At 46.1% G+C, this 16,031-nt stretch overlaps 1 protein-coding gene across 5 annotated transcripts in view; it reads right to left on the bottom strand.

The window, feature by feature from the left end:
• Positions 1–11,173: 11,173 nt before the first annotated feature.
• SLF2 (SMC5-SMC6 complex localization factor 2) overlaps positions 11,174–16,031 on the bottom strand; it is a 32,417-nt gene continuing 27,559 nt past the window's right edge. For 3 of the 5 annotated variants that reach the window (XM_071563249.1, XM_071563250.1, XM_071563251.1), the window contains exons 18-20: positions 15,940–16,026; positions 14,508–14,576; positions 11,174–13,622 (exon numbers count right to left, since the gene is read on the bottom strand). In XM_071563249.1, coding sequence (XP_071419350.1) covers positions 13,587–13,622; positions 14,508–14,576; positions 15,940–16,026 — 192 coding nt within the window. In that variant the 3' untranslated portion in view covers positions 11,174–13,586. The other 2 variants (XM_071563245.1, XM_071563247.1) reach the window with 2 other exon arrangements.

The raw sequence follows: 16,031 nt of genomic DNA, 5'->3' as shown, positions 1-16,031 counted from the left end.
TCCCTCCTTTTCCAGGGCTCTGTTCTGTCCTGTCCTGCAACAGCACTCCCTGCCTCCCACGTGGCTGGAAGCCGAACCCAGCACAAATTGGAGCTTCGTTAGCTGCAGTGGGATAATTAGTGCATGAGCACAGAGCAAGCTGAGCCTGGCGCGACCAGCACTGCGCTTTTCAGGCCTGAGCTTGCGAAGCTTTAATTAATTAACACGAGTCATCAGCAGCTGGAAACAGATCTATTTTCAGAGCTTTGCCTGCTCTGCTGCCCCCATGAGATTAACCGAAGGAATTTAGGGCTCCACGAGGTTGAAGGCCAGGGCCTTCCTCTTATCTGCACAGCTTTCCCAAGAGCCAGAGCAGGCTCCAGGCAGCAGGAGCCCAAACAGACCCAACAGTCTCCCAAACCTGCACCCCTCCGCCCCATGAAGTCTATCATGCTGTCAGTCTTGGAGGTCTGGCTTCTGCTTCCACCTCAGCCTAAAGCCAGCAAGGGGCTGGAAGAGGAATTTCCTGTTAGAGCAGCCTAGAATCACAGAACCATTAAGGTTGGAATAAACCTTCAAGATCATTGAGTCCAAACTTTGACTAAAAAACATCTGGTCAATTAACCATAGCACTAACTGCCACATCCAGTCATTTCTTGAACATTTCCAGGGACAGTGACTCCACCACTTCTCTGGGCTGCCTGTTCCAATACTTAACCACCTCACAGAGAATAAACTCTTCCTTATGTCCAACCTGAACCACCCCTGGTGCAGCTTGAGGCTAATTCCTCTTCTCCTGTCACTGTTTGCCTGGGAGAAGCACCTGATCATCATCTTGCTACAACCTCCATTCAGGTGGTTGTAGAGAGCAATAGGATCTCCTCGGAACCTCCTTTTCTTCATGTTAAACAACCCCAGTTCCCTCAGCTGCTCCTCATATGACTTACAGCCCTATAACCCCTGTCCCAGCCCAGGCAACAGCCCAGAACAGGGGACCCTATCGGTCAATGACATGGTGCCTTGGGAAACCACCCTCCCCAAAACCACACAAGATTTTATCTGTAATGCTCTCTCCCTGTAACTCCAAACAGCCTTTAGGAAAAGGAAATGCTTTTGTGCTCTGATCATCAGCCCAGAGACTGGTTACTGTTTAATTCCTTCTTGTTGTCATTTAAACACCCAGTTCCACAGAGAGAGGGCCAGGCAGAGCAGGCTTTTCCCATGTCATAGCCCCATCCATGCCAGGGCCAGCTGTCTGTCAGAGCACAGCCCCATCACTCCAACACATGGCAAAACCAGGTAGATGCCCATGCTCAGCTGGCATGTTTGGGTTCACTTGTCCCTGCCACACAGATCTACCCACAACAGCAGGCAGAAATGCCTGTAGACAGCCCCTTTCACCTCTCTGATGCCCAGGGAGCCAGGGCAAAGCCATGGCAGCTCTCATGTTTCACTTGGCACCGCACCCCGGTCCCAGCCAGCATCCCAAATGATGCGAGGAATTATAACAGGGTCACAACAGCGTGAAATATTGATGGGATTAGCATGGATCAGCTCTCCCAGCACACATGCTGCACTCTTCTCGAGTCTGAGAGATGGTGACCTGCATGCACTCAAGTTGCAGCTCAGCACCCAGGGCGGCAGCGCTGCCGGATGCTCCTTGACAGAGACACTTCTCCAGCCATCGCCAGCCTGCAGCCTTGCTGGACGAACAGGGGGACCCCATCAGAGCACACAGCAACCTGGTTTAAGGTGCTTAAAGCACAATTCCACTGTGCCTCAGGGTCTTCTGGGGGTGAAGCATTGTTTGGTTTGGTTGTAGCTGAACACCCATTGCCACCCCTCAAGGGACCCCCACCCAACCTGAAGCTCCAAAACCTCCCAGCCCCCAGGATTCAGCCCCCTTACCCCCTCTCAAGTTTATCCCACACTGCCAAGACCTTAGGGAATATCCCATACCCACGGGTGTCCTGGTTGACTGGCAGGAGACCACTGCCCTCCCCACTGTTGTATGTCCCCTCTCCCACTACTGGGAACCAAAATTGGTTGGACAGAGGATTTCATTATGGACCGCAAAGGTGTAAATACAAACAACCTAGCAGGATCAAATAGCAGCCAGAATTAGATTAGAAATACACTGGCAGAGTGCATACCACAGGAGCAGCAAGTCACAAAGGGCCCAGTTTGAGGGTGCAGCACCAACAGGGTGGCAATGCCTATCAAACCCATGGGGTTGTCCAGGATCTGCAGCCTTTGGTAGGAAACTGCTTCCCAAGGCAGGCCTGGCTTCTGCTCTGCAGTGCCTGCAGCCTACTTTTCACTTTTTCCTTGCCCCAAGCGAGAAAAGTGCGATAAAGCCCCAGATCTGGGATTGGGTTTGCCAGCCTCTGTGGTCCAAGAGGCAGCAGTCATCCCACTGTTTCAAGCCGCTCTCCAGAATGGTCAAAAAGCCAGCTGGGAGTTACAAAATCACAGCACTCCAGCAGCCGGGGATTTATGAAACCCACAGAAGAGTTGTGAAACTCATGCTAAAGCCGTGCCAGCCCTCACCGTGACGAGAGGCATATTATAAAGTCAAAACTACCAGTGGAAAAACAAGTATTTTTCCCTTTCGACAGGAGAAAGCAACAAGGAAACCAGCCTTTCTCTGAGCCCCTCCATCCCTCAGCTATGCTGTGAGACTTGCATCACTGCTTTACCTGCCTCTGTGGAAAAATTTCCCAGTAGGCAGCACACCAGCCCCACACCACAGGGTGTCTCACTGCCCCAGCACCCACTATCTCATCAGTCCCCTTTGCCTGCCTCAGGATCGGCCTGCTCATACTCTGGGCCAGCAGTGTTGTGTGAAATGGAGGAGCAGAAAAGCCCTCTGGTGAAGACTGGAGTCCGACAGCACTCAGGGCTTTGCAGTAGATGAGTACACACTCACCCAGCTTGGCTTTGTTCCTTGAGAGCGTCATGGGGTCGTCAAGCCATGTGTGATGCTCCACAGATTAGCCCTGGGAAAAAAATATATTCCAGCAGGCACAGAGCATGAAAGGCTTGGGAGCCTCTTCCCTTCAAGTCATTGAGCAAACTTTCCAAACCACGGTTTCTTTAGGTTGAGAGCCAGCAGGAAAAATTATAATTGCAGAAGAATTTGTCTGAGAAAGTTATAAGAAGATGAAAAAAGACAGGGGCAGACCGGAATAGCCAGTCCATGCTGCAGCCCATCCAGCCCAGCTCAGCTTCAGGAGACTGGGACTTTCCCCCCCAGCTCAGTACAGTAACAGAGTTGCTGTCTTGATTTCCTGCAAGATCAGATGCTGCATTTCTCATCGGTAAATGTTTGGCAGTGGAAATTGGGATGTTTTGCCCAAGGCCATTTGTTGATGAAGGCTGCCAGGTGCTGGCAGCCCCAGCCGCAGAGCCAAGCACGGTGCCAGGGCAGATTTTCTCAAGGGAGAAGCAGCTGAGTCACAGCAGTCTCCAATCCGTTCCCACAAGCCTGGCTGCAAGAGACGCACGGGAGTTCACGGAGGACAGGCACTCACACAGGGAGCTGGCAGTATTTGGTTTACTTGTCTGCAAAACTCTCTAAGCCAGTGGAAAGCACCTCCCTGGCTCAGGATCTGTCGGCAGCATGCCCGCAGGGAAGGGCTGGTGAGGCTGTGGGGAGGGCAGGGTCCTGACCTGCCTTTCAGCCAGGCAGAGCTGCTTTGGGATGTTCTGGCAGTGTAGAGGTCAAATGCCAGCAGCCACTGGGAATCCCAGGGGAGAGTAGGGATTTGGGGCTCAACATGGGGTCTTGTTCCAGCTCAGGGGCAGGAGCAGGACTAAGGTGGCTGCAGGGAGGGGAGAGCCATAGACCCAGGAGAAGAAGAGCTCCAGTCCTGGGAGAAGTGACTGGCTCAGCTGGACATAGGCAACCTCTGCCCATCAGCCCAGATCCTCCCAGTAAAAGCAGGTGGGCTCTGGCCTGGCCAGGGTACACAGAGGTGTCTTTGTCTCTTTCTGCAGTGGGGCACAGTGCCCTGTGTTTGTCCCTGCACAGCATGTCAGATCCCTGGCACACACTGCCTAGAGCAGCAACACACATCCCTGGGATTGTGACAGGGTTGGGATAAGAGTGGTGACTTTTAAAACCTGCCCTTTTACGTGAGCTAATTTGCAGCCTCCAAAGTTCAAGCCAGGAAGGTGTTACAGCCCCCATCATCCACCTTCTGGGCCAAGCCACCAGCCAGGATTCACATTCCCATGGACCTTTTGGCCCTCTGTGTCCCTGTGTCCAAGTGACCTCTCCCCTGCCATGCCTGGTCCAGCCCAAAGCTCAGCTGACCCACGGGCATCTTGCCTCTCCTTCCCAGGCACTGAACCCCAATGCTGTCATCACTGCTACCAAAGAAGAAACAAGCCAGCAGTGCAGTAAATAACCTCCTCACACACACAGGCAGAGCATTGGCAAGCAGAGCCGTGTGCATCCATCATTCTCACAGTTTTTCTTCAGCTCTGACACTTTGATAGGGGCGAGGGGGTGGGGGAGGAGAGAAGCTTCCAAAATTTATGAGCTTGGATTTAAAAATACTTCTCCTAGAAGCACTGCAAAACCCGGCGATGGTGAAGGCGAGTGGCTTAAAAGTCGCCTTCAGGAATGAATGCAAAAGCTGTGCCTGCCTCAGAAAGAGGGATCTGGTAGACCTGCACAGCTGATGTCACAAGCCATGTCCCAGTTGGGATCATTTTGCAAGTCACAGCTCTCCGTGCTGTGCATTACAAGTGAAATAAAAGGTAGGAGTAACAAATGATGGGTAAAAATCCCTCCAGCCCAATGGTAATGTCACCCTCAGTGCAGACAGGATTTGGACTGTCACCTTTAATCTCCCAGAGTTTCTCCTCTGCATCCCTGACCTCACACTGCTACCTGCATAGCCAGCCTCTCAGCCCTTTTGGAAATAGATCCCCTTTGTACAAATAATAAAGCTTGTAGCTGTAAATTTAGCTGAAAACATCTCTGCCACAGGGAATCACTTATCAAATAAAAAAGCCAAATGAATGTCAGGAAGAACAACCACAATATTGGAGTCCTTGGTCGTTACAGATGGACTGTCCCCCAGCAGGGTGCTGCAGAACGATCAGCTGGAAAATGTTACCCCGTCATTAGAAACATCTAAAAGTAATTTAGCCTGAGTGACAATGATGCTCAAAGCAAGTTGTTTGTCTGCTGAGGTAAAATGAGCTATTTCAAGCTTGCCTTTTGTTGTAGTTTTCTTTTAAAGTCAGAAAGGACTGAAAAACGCTGAGCTGACAGCCTCACCAGCAGAGCCCTGGTGCTGCAGCAGTGCTGTGGGGAGCATCACCATGAGCTGCCGTCATCCCCCCCTGCCATTGCAATCCCATGTTCCCTGGAAGGATGCTCAGAATGGACTGGGAAGATGGTCCCTAGGGCCACCACAGCATCTCTGCTGAGTTACAGTGCCATTTAGGATGATGGTTTTGCCATGGAAACATATCCCTCTTAACAACAGATCTATCAGCACATGTCCCAAAAGCAGCCCAGCATTCATTACATGGTAATTTTTGCTTCCCTGTGATGGAAGACAGAAACTTATCCTTCCCATGCTTTTCCTTAAAAAAAACTCCAACAAAACTAAACAACCCAAATATCTGGGTTAACCAATTGACAGCATGGCATGAGCCCAAGGATCCTCTAAAAGCTCATCATAAGCATATTTTTGGTCAGCTCTTTCAATACACAGAACCTTTCAAATGTCCAGTGTTAAATATTTCAGGTGAAACATAACTCTTCTAAATGCAGCCAGCCTTGTTTGAAAGCTCCAAGTCTGTGAAATTTCCCAGCAGCCTTCGGGAATTCATTTGCTCCTCACTGGTACCTTCCCCCTGTGCTGTTCAACTGACTTAATGTCTTTCAAAACCTGATTTTTTTCTTTCCTTCCCCTACATAATCAGATTTTGGAAAGCTGCAGTGCGATGCCTTACAAGCAGTTTTTGTCCTTAGGTGTTTTCTGAGCAGGCTGCTTCAATCATGTCCTGGTTCTTTAGCACACCTCTGTGTGAACAGTTCAAGAGTCAGCTGAATTTCTCTGATTCATGTTACTGCATATCTATATAGCTAATTTGCCTTTATTAACTATTTAAGAAAAAAAAAGCTATTAAGAAGGACAGTGTCAAGGCCAGCAGAGCGAGTGCCCGAGGGCTGGGTTAATGAGCTGCGTGGTTGCTGCTGTCCGAGCGCCCAGGCTGGCTGGAGCCAGGAACTGCTGTCCCAGCAGGGTTGACTCACTCCTTCACTGGACAGAAACACACTGCAGTGTCCTGCACCCCTCTTTCAAGTAGTCCCTATGCTTTGGGGTCTGTGGTTAACCCCACTTGCCCCAGCCTCCTTCACTGATATTTTCGGAGGGGAGAGGTCCTGCCTGTGCCCAGGCCCAGCTGCATCCCTGCGCTTCGGGGAGAAGGTGAAACGTGAGTACGGATAAATCAATCTGCCCTCTCATCTCACACAAAGGTCGCACCATTCGCTCCCGTGGCCGGACAAGAGCGCTGCCTCCCCCTCTGCCTGCGCCGGCAAGGTCACCAAGCTGTGCCCTGGCAAGGACACTTCCAAGGCGAGGGAGCAGGAAACTGCAAGACACTCATCGCAATGGTTTATTCTTGTCATTTTTGACCCTCAGGGTAGGAAGAACATCAGAGCACTGTGGGCACGAAACAACAAGCTTTGTAGGTCGTATCAGCATGTAAAGTACCATTAGGAACCACAACACGAAGCATGAATAATACTTCCTTTATTCTATCATATACCTCAACGCCCTTTAAATAAATGCAAATGGTTATGTGTGGATGAGGGTTGTACAAGATGCCTGCTCAGCAACGTGGGACTGAAGCAGAGCTGGAGCAGTAAGTTTGCTCTCTTCCCTAATACAGGTCAGAGCATCCGCAGCACTAACAGGCTTAGTGACAGTCCAAGAGATGCCAGGCAAAAGAGCCAGGAGAACACTGTAAATCTTCCTCACACAGATTTATGCTCTGCCCATTAAACCAGAACCACAAAACACATGTCCTTCCATGCCACTCTCTCCTAAGGACACCAGGACAGGAAAAAACTTTGAAGGACTCCAAACCTGGAAAGGGACCTTCAAGAACCAATCACATCATTTCTGAAAAGCCATGAACAGTCAACCTCGATGGCTTAAATCCTGAAATCCTTTCAGCAAATAATGACCTCCATTGCTAAAAATGATCAGATAACGCAAAGGCAGCGAAAGATGCGCAGTGAGTCATCGTCCCCCAAGCACTTGAACTCCCTTTGGTCTCAGCTGGAGCGGGGTGAGGTTGCCCCCAAGAGGCAAATCTGACACAGCAAGCAGAGAGGGAAAATGCTGAATTCTGCTCTAAAGGTACCAACCACATAGGAAGGATTTTTTTAAAATAAAGTCTCCTCATCTGCTCTTTTTTGTACTTCTCTCTAGCTGCAAACATCTATGGTTGGGGTGGGAGGGGAGCAGGAGGAGGTCAGCTTTGGCATGTGGTTGGCTGTGTTCTGCTGGAGCTCCTGAACCACACAACTCGTTTTCCTAGTCTCACTCACTGGGTCATTAGAAAGATCAAAAATATCACTCAGTTTTCTTCAGCCACATGAGACATTTGATCACATCCACCTCACTGGGCTCCTTCAGAGCAAGGGCTAGCGCCACCTTCGACAGCAACTTCTGTCTCAGGAGTGGAAGGAGAGATGCAACCGTGGACATGACAGTTTGGAAACAATGAGACGATATGACATGAAACCCCTCAGCTGTTCACACAAAGCATACAGGCAGCACACCACACTGAACCAAAATCCCAGCACCTTGCAGGGGGTGCAGTAGCAGGATGGATATCTGGGATATCTCCCCACCACACGCTCCACCCTCCAGGGATCAGCAGCCTGCAATCTTCTCATCCAGGCAGAGCTGCTTTCATTTTATAGATCCCTGCTGCATTTTTCTGCCACAAAATGCTCTTTGAACCTCCAAGCTTTTAGCACCCACAATATCCTGAGGCAAGCAGATCTCCAGTTTCTGTCTCCTTTTGTTTGCTTTGAGCTTTCTTGCTAATAAAAGAACTATGGAGTCTGAAGCCATATTACAGAGCACCATTGAATAAGTTCTCCTTATTTGCCCTTTTCCAGGCCACTTGATCGTCAAACTCTCCATCTTACTTTCCAACATTATAACTATTTCCGAGAAATGCAGCTGACTTTAGGGCCACTGCAATTTATTCCTGTCCTTTACACACGCATACAGACACACTCACAGAGAGATAAACCTGTGATATAACCTGGGATTTAACCATTCCCGCAGCTGCTTTTCAAGAGGGCACAGTTTAAATACCCCAGCTGAGATGTACCCAGGGTACTCACTGCTCGTGCACCGGGCTCCTCGTGGGTCCCCCTGTCCTGCTGCCCCGCTCAGCCGGAGAACATTCCTGCATCCCCAGCACGAGCCCCTGCTGCAGCACCTCAGCTTACTGTCAGCTCCAAACTGGAAGCGTCATCTCCAAAATTACTGTTGCGCTGACTCCTGCCAGACTCTTAATTAGAGGAAGGCTGACACAGTTTCTTCAGCAAACGGCGTTCACATACTGCGGGGAAAAACAGAATGAGGGCAAGAGGAAAAATGGGCTAATAAGAGAAAATCAGCTGGAGAGAAAAACATGTCATGCTGTGCAAACCTTACCATAACAATGCTGGAGCCCAAAATACAAGGGCAAAAAAATCGGTTAGTACACATGGGAGGCAAACAACGCTCCACAAATGTGGAGGAGAGCTGATACGTAGCACAGCATCTTGGCATCCTTACCTGGCAGGCCTCCCCCTGCAGCCTGGCTTAGGGCAAAAGGGACAGGCTCAGTTTCCAGCATGCAGACCCATGTGTCTGAGAGCCTGAATGATACTGTCTGAGGAGCCCATGGCTGTCCTGATTTACACTGCCTTTATAAAAGCTTGCAGTGTCAATAAAGCATAAAACAGTGCCTAGCCATGCTCTCCCCACTGCTCTGCCTGGCAGCTTTAAGCTATTGTTTTTATTCCAGCTGCAGCCTGTTGGTCAGTCCAAAGAGGAAAGGGACCCAATTCTCCTACCTGTGCTCTGAGAGCCAGGAGTTTCATCTCCAAGCAGGCTTCAAGAGGAGAGCCTGAGATCCAGAGGCAAAGCCATGGAGCCCGCATACTAAGCCCCAGCTCACAGCACTCACTGCTCCAGTGGAGGATTCACCCCGTAGCACAGAAGCAGCAAAAATCCATTTACCCTTTCTGCTTCTCTCCCAGTGAGAAGGAAGGAGCATCACTCACCCAGCTTCGGGCACAAGGGAAGCACAGGGAGGAGGGTTTGTGAAAATAGCCCCTTTATCCACCCCAACATACCATACAGGCCAAACCTGCCTTGAAAAGCTGCCTTGAAAAGCTTTAGGTTTCCCTCCAGGCTTTTGGCAACATTGCCTTGATGACAACTAAGGGAACAATTCCAGTGGAGTTTCCATTCCCTTCCCTATGACCTCCCTACTACAGGGAAACGTCAGGAAAGCTGAAGAAGGTGAAACATCAGCAGCAGCTCACCAGACAGACAGGGGAGGCATTCAAAAAAGTACAACATATCCAAATGTCACTTAAAAGCATCCTGAAAGTATCAGGGCTGGCTTTCACCATCCAGACCAAAATATCGAAACGGGAAGGCACAGATGTTTTTCTTCTCTCACCACCCAGCCCTGCTTTTGATACTAGATAAAATACTCCCTTTCAAATCCCTGACTGCAAAGGCAAGGAAGCGCTGGCTGAAAAAAGCATCAGTCAGGCAAAACTAAAAGCATCTCCTCAAGGAGAAGCCCTTCGAGGAATTTACTTTCTCTAGGATCCTCAGCAGCAGCCCACGCCTTCTCCAGCACTGAAAGTCCTTTTCAACACGAGATAAGAGGCCCCAGCAGTAAAGCTAGCAAAACATCCACAAGGCAAAATACGAAGGTATTTCACAGCCTAAGAGGAAGATGGGAAAATGGCAATCTGAACATTTTTAAGGGCATTCCGGTAAGTTAAAACACGAGGAATGAGTTAAATCCACTAATGGTTGTCTGAACTCTCTGGGCAGCTCCTTTGGAGCTCCAATGGATCTCTCAGCAGTTGCCTAGGCTCCTAAAAGCTCATCAAGCCTGTTTTCTGCCCCAGGTCAGCCAGTCCCAAGAGACCCTTTTTCTGTCTCTCAGGATGCAGAAACAAGCACTAGTACGTCAGTGGTAACAGCTGCCCCTCTGGCAAAGTGCAGTGTTTCCCACTAGGGAAACTTTTGGCAAGAAGTTTTCCAAGAGATCCTAAAGACAGGAATCAGACCCCAGAAAAACCAGTAGGGTCATCTCCAGCAGCACCCTTTTTGATATGATCCTTCCAGTGAAACAAAGTCACACAAATATTACAAGCCAGTGGAAGACAAACAAACCAACCACAAACTCAAAGCCAGAGATACTATGCTATATGTACAGTTCTCCTTGAAAAGGAAAACCTACAAGACTAGTGACTAGAGTAGCTGTAGCATTCCTCCCAGGGACAGGGCCAGAAGGACCAACCACCTGGAAATACTTGCTTGAATCTCCACAAGACGACATAGCCTCTGTCGCAGTCCACGTTGCCTGAGTGTTGGCCCACAGGCAGAGAACTGACTGCTGGTCAGTGCTGAGCACAGGCACCTTTAATGGAGATAGACCTGGCTTGTCTGTGCTCAGAAAATTAACAGTGCAGTATCCATCCCTCAGTATTAAAAGACACTCTTTTTCCCCACAGAATGCTACCTTCTAAAATGCCCTCACAGCAATCTAACCAGATGCTCCACCAATAAGAACAACACACCTCATGGGTTTGTTCCATCACCTGCTTTTCCCCAAAGATACTCTCAACTAAATCATCAGCTTTGGGGACTTCAGAGACGTCCTGCAGCCACTGCATCAACCAAGTGTCCTACTGACCTTCCACCAGACCTACCTGCAAGTCATGAATCACTTCTGAAATCTCCATCCATTACAAGTTCCATAAGAGGAACAGTGAGAATATGAGATGCACAAGTAATTTCACTAGGTTTCTTCAACTTTAAAACCAGAAGTGTTTGGATTATTTTAAGGCACAGAGAAGCTTGTCAGAAATTAAAAAAAAAAAAGCAAACAGCTACAAATGTTTATTTTATAATCAGCCTTTAATGTTTTCCGTAGTTACTGATAAAGTGCACCTACTTACACATGAAATAACATGGCTCTTAATGCAGCCAACATAGTATCAAAAGATAGATCTCAGTGCAAAATTCTTATCTGTAGGACAAACAAAGTAGCTATGACCTTTATTGTGCAAACAGCATCATCCAATAAGCATGTAAGTTCTGGCCGGGGGCTACCAAATGAGTTGGCAAAACAAGGACAGCAAGTTTGCTATTCCATTGCCAGGAATCCCTTGTACAGACTCCATAGTGATGCTCTGGGATGATCTCTGTAAGGATTGTGATGTGCACCAATTCAACCCATGTCTAGACTTCAGCAATTGGAGAATTGCTCCTCAGCTACAAAACAGATGGAAGAGAAGTCCAGACAAAGTAGGAGGGAGAGAGAGAAAGGAAAAATGCTAGAATGCATACATGGACATTAAGCACTAAAACACAGAACTGGCTGAGCTAATTTCAAGACTGTCTCCATTTATAGTCAGCTAATCATCTGTGAACCCTAGAATTGTAACATGTGCCTTAAGACCAAAACAGGACTTGAAGCTATTTTTTTGTGAAACAGAGCTGAGGCATGCCCATTTTGTCCAGGGATATTTAATTAAAAAGGCATGTCTGGTTTTATTTTTTCATTGTTCTGTTGAATAAAGGTAAATATCAAAGCTGTTATTTTATGTGGAAAAAAACCCTCAGCAGTTTCAAAGTGCTTTGAACTGCAGTACAAAAGCTGTTCATCTAAATCCCTCCCCTTTCCTTCTCCAAAATATACAGGACAACACCATCAGCTTTACATGTTAAGAAAATATATACACATTAAATACAGTAAACATTCTATATATTTTAAACTTTACACAACATGAGTGAGAAAAAATATAAACGTTAATAAAATTACATACAATATATTAAACGGAGTAACTGCTACGAGAGGGAAGGCAGATAAGCTAACAAAGGCAGAGCAAAAGATGGCATTGACATGACTATAACACTTGAAATGAAAGACAAAACATGTATTATATTTGCAAATCCATACTAAATTTTCTGTACAACGTGCCCATTCCTTTGCATGAAATATACGTAAATAAATTCGAAGGTTTTGTGGTTGGCAGGGGTTTTTTAGCCTTATTTTACATTCATATTATAGGGAATATGCAAGACAGGGTAATCTACAAGAATTAAAAAGAAACAATGTTATAAAAAGTGTACAGGGATGTTATTAAAAATCTTGCTTACTAAGGGAATCTGAGTTGGTGCTACTACTCAACACCTTAACTTTCTCTTCCTATATACACCACTCTACAGACAAACCACAGTGTAGATTTAAATGATGGCATTTGCACAGAGAGCACAAATGGAAATCATATCTTCCTTCAACTACTTCACAAACAGCTTCAATTATTTCACAAAAGCTCCTGAAGCTTTGAGCACATATTGTGTGTGCAGCAGGACTTCACACAAAGGAATTCAGACATCATATGGCTTTCACAGCTTTTACACTGGTGAGCCAAATGCTCATCTCAAATCTCCACTGAGCTGATATTTTGGGATTAGTATTTTCTCCATTTAGAGGAAGTGCTGAAGTCAGATATGCTACTGGTGTAATGGGATCTCATTTATATTTATATTTATCAGTATTACAGGCACACTTCTGTGCAGTCACATTCACTGCATATATTCATGCCTGAAGATGTGGAAGGCAAGTTAAAATTAATACTTCATTTTAGCGAATGCTGTTTGTTCTTTGATAAAGCACAACCAGAGGAAAGAACCTTCCACTTGAACTGTTTGGACACAACCACTCTCTCTACTGTTTCCACCCTCAAGTGAACACAAGAGCAGTGACTTGATTTATGTGCAACTGCTGTATTTTGTATTTTTAAGACACCCTGGATGTTCATGCTAATTGTGCTTTGCAGACTAACAGGACTCAGCCCAAATATGAACCACTTCCTCACCTCAGGGGAGGTCTAACACTCTTTCTGAACTCACATTCCACATCACAGGGCAGTTCTTTCCCAGCCAACGTAAAACAATGCTTGCAGGTACGCACTGCCAAGAAAATGAATACACACTGTTTTCAAATATGTCTTATGATTAACAATGAAAACGAGAAAACTTCCCTCAGCTTTCAATATGGTAAAATATTTCTAGCCAATTCTGACAGGGCTATAAAAATGGCTGGGGTTTTTTCAATTCACCCACTCTAATTGTTCAGAAGTAATGTTAATCAAATTAGATCCTCACATTTCCAGTATTTGTCTGAATCAAGCTCAAATTCTAACTCAGATGACAGACTTCTTCTGTTCCAAACAAGGTGAAGCTCCATTCATTCTACATCTTCCTTGGTTTCAGAGTTTTTCTGTTATTTTTCCTGAACTAGGCAAGATGTCATGAATCTGGCTCCCAGAAGTCATGCAGTTTTCCCTAAAGAGTAAAAACAAATTAGTACTCAAGTCAGAAAAGCAATGTCAGAAGAAATGGGTAGAGTAGGCAAGTGCTTGGCTTGGGAGCACCACATTGCGTTGCAAGTGCCTGGAATTTTATTCTGATACACTTGCCAGTTTCCCATATGCAAATCAACCCCAAATATCTCGGAAAAACCAGCTCTGAAAGAGCTGCATCATTATCAACTTTCATCAATTGCTAAGCAGATTCTGCAGCCATGTGTTACACTGTAATTCCTTCCCCCCATAGTAAGAAATATCACACATCAGGTATCAGCAGAAAATTATCCACCTATTTCACCAAGGCCAGCTAAATGTCATGAAGGCAAATATTTCTGACTTACCATGGCATTATTTACTACTGCATACTTTTACACAGCATGAAAGGCTTTGCCTACTCATTGCATGAAATTTTACACATTCCAAGGGGGAGGAGTTATGAAAAGCCCTTAAACATATTTGGATAGAGCCCTGGACTCAAGGAGTCTTGAAGCTGCTCACTGCCAGACCACAGTAGGAAGTGCATCACTGCATTCTTGCCCCAACATCCTTTCTGAAGCATCTGCTAATAACTGTAATCAGAGACAGGCCCTGTGACTCGACTCAGTAGGAGCATTTCTCTGTATTACACACACATTTACAGAAGTATCACTTTTAAGGATGAAGAGGAGATCTTGGATTTACTGAAGACAGTAAAATAAGAATTTAAATTAAAATCCGTTCTAATACATCATTCCATAGCCATGCCACTTAGGAAGTAAAAAAAACAACCCTCTTTAAAAGAATATGCTGTTTTCACGTGCTAAAAGATGAGTTAAATGCACTCTGCGACGTGGGAAGAGAGAAAAAGGTTTCATTAGAGTACCTGAGTAAGCCGAGTGGTTTGTAGCACATCCTGCCATTTGGTGTGTATCCGAGTAGCTAAGTCCTTTACCTGCAAGTTCAGATTGATTAGTTAAGCCACTTATGTAAAACAAAAAAAAAAGCCCAAATTGTACCCTATTTTCCACCACCAGTCTCAAACTCTTAAAACCTCTGATAACTAAACATCCAAGGTTTACTGGAGGGGAACAACTTTAATGGCACAAAGTATCACCACCTCAGCTTCAGATCCCTGTAATTTGGACTCTGAATTCAGTCATGTACTCCACACCAGCACATTAGAGGCACATGACTCCACAAGTTAAATGTCTGGAATCCCCATGGAAACCTCTGGCTTCCAAACACCATCTCATCTTTGGGTTACACAAGTCTGACTGTACCTGGCACAGATGCCTGCAACTGCAATCACAAAAGCCAACAAGGCAGCACTGGCTGCTTCTGAATAAATTCCTTACACATAAACTGTGCTTTTTCATAACCAATCACAAGCAGGTGTTTAATCCAAGCCATTCACATTGAGTTGCCCTCATATGCTGTGTTAAAACCCAACACAGTGAAATCCCCTGAAAGTTACTGTTCTATTACATAAATGAAGCAATGGAGAAGATTTTTCCCTTTCATTGCAAGGGTAAATAGAAAGAGATTTGAAAGCGACCAGAGTTACAACAATCCAGGGCAAGAGTAATTAACTTGTTAAAAGAATCCATGCTCCACTCATCTGGCTGAATTAAAAAAGAATCTTCTTGAGAAGTAAGGAAGCACACAACTGCACACATCAGATTTAAAGCTGAAGAAGCCCTGGCTTTGCAAAGTTGAGTCTGGACACTTTACCACTGAGCTAATTTATTTGGTTTGCTAGGACAGCATGCAAAGCATGAAGGTCACAAAATTAGGACTACCATTAATAAGCCACACACCACAAAGCAAACAAAAGGCAATTGTCCAAGCTTGACACTACCATACTCTGTTGGCTTAAATCAACAGCATTTTTAATTAACTCATTCATTTGAAAGATAACATGGAGATTCATGTAAGACACGCTACTCTTTCAGTCCTCTGTATCCTACCCTGCATCTAGGCTCTGCTCTCCCAATTAGTCAGCCATCAGTGGTTGCCACAGAAAGAAATGGAACAACTCTGTGGGCCTAGAAGTTGAGATGCCTGGCTAAAAGAAAGATGAGCTCACATTTTACAGCTGTTAAGAGTCCTCTTGCTAGCAAAATGAGTATTTTCAGTGAATTAAAATGGACATATATTTACTTACATGCAAAGACACAGTGCAGATACATAAAACAGAAAAAACCCCAAACCCATGAGGAACTCCTGGAATTTCCAGGGCTGGGCTGAAGGAACAACAAGCATTACGAACACTAAAAAACACACCAAACCAAACTGTATCAGCTTTTGTGTCTTACCTTACATCGATAAAACAGCCTTGCGTCTTCCCTAATATCACCTTTTATGTACCTATCTAAGGCACGGCAAAGCTTCAGTATGTGTTGCTAAA

Source organism: Pithys albifrons, chromosome 9 (assembly GCF_047495875.1).
Source record: "Pithys albifrons albifrons isolate INPA30051 chromosome 9, PitAlb_v1, whole genome shotgun sequence".
In the NCBI taxonomy this organism is placed as follows: Eukaryota; Metazoa; Chordata; class Aves; order Passeriformes; family Thamnophilidae; genus Pithys; species Pithys albifrons.
The sequence above is the reverse complement of the archived record's forward strand: the minus strand, read 5'-3'. Positions and strand labels throughout refer to the sequence as shown.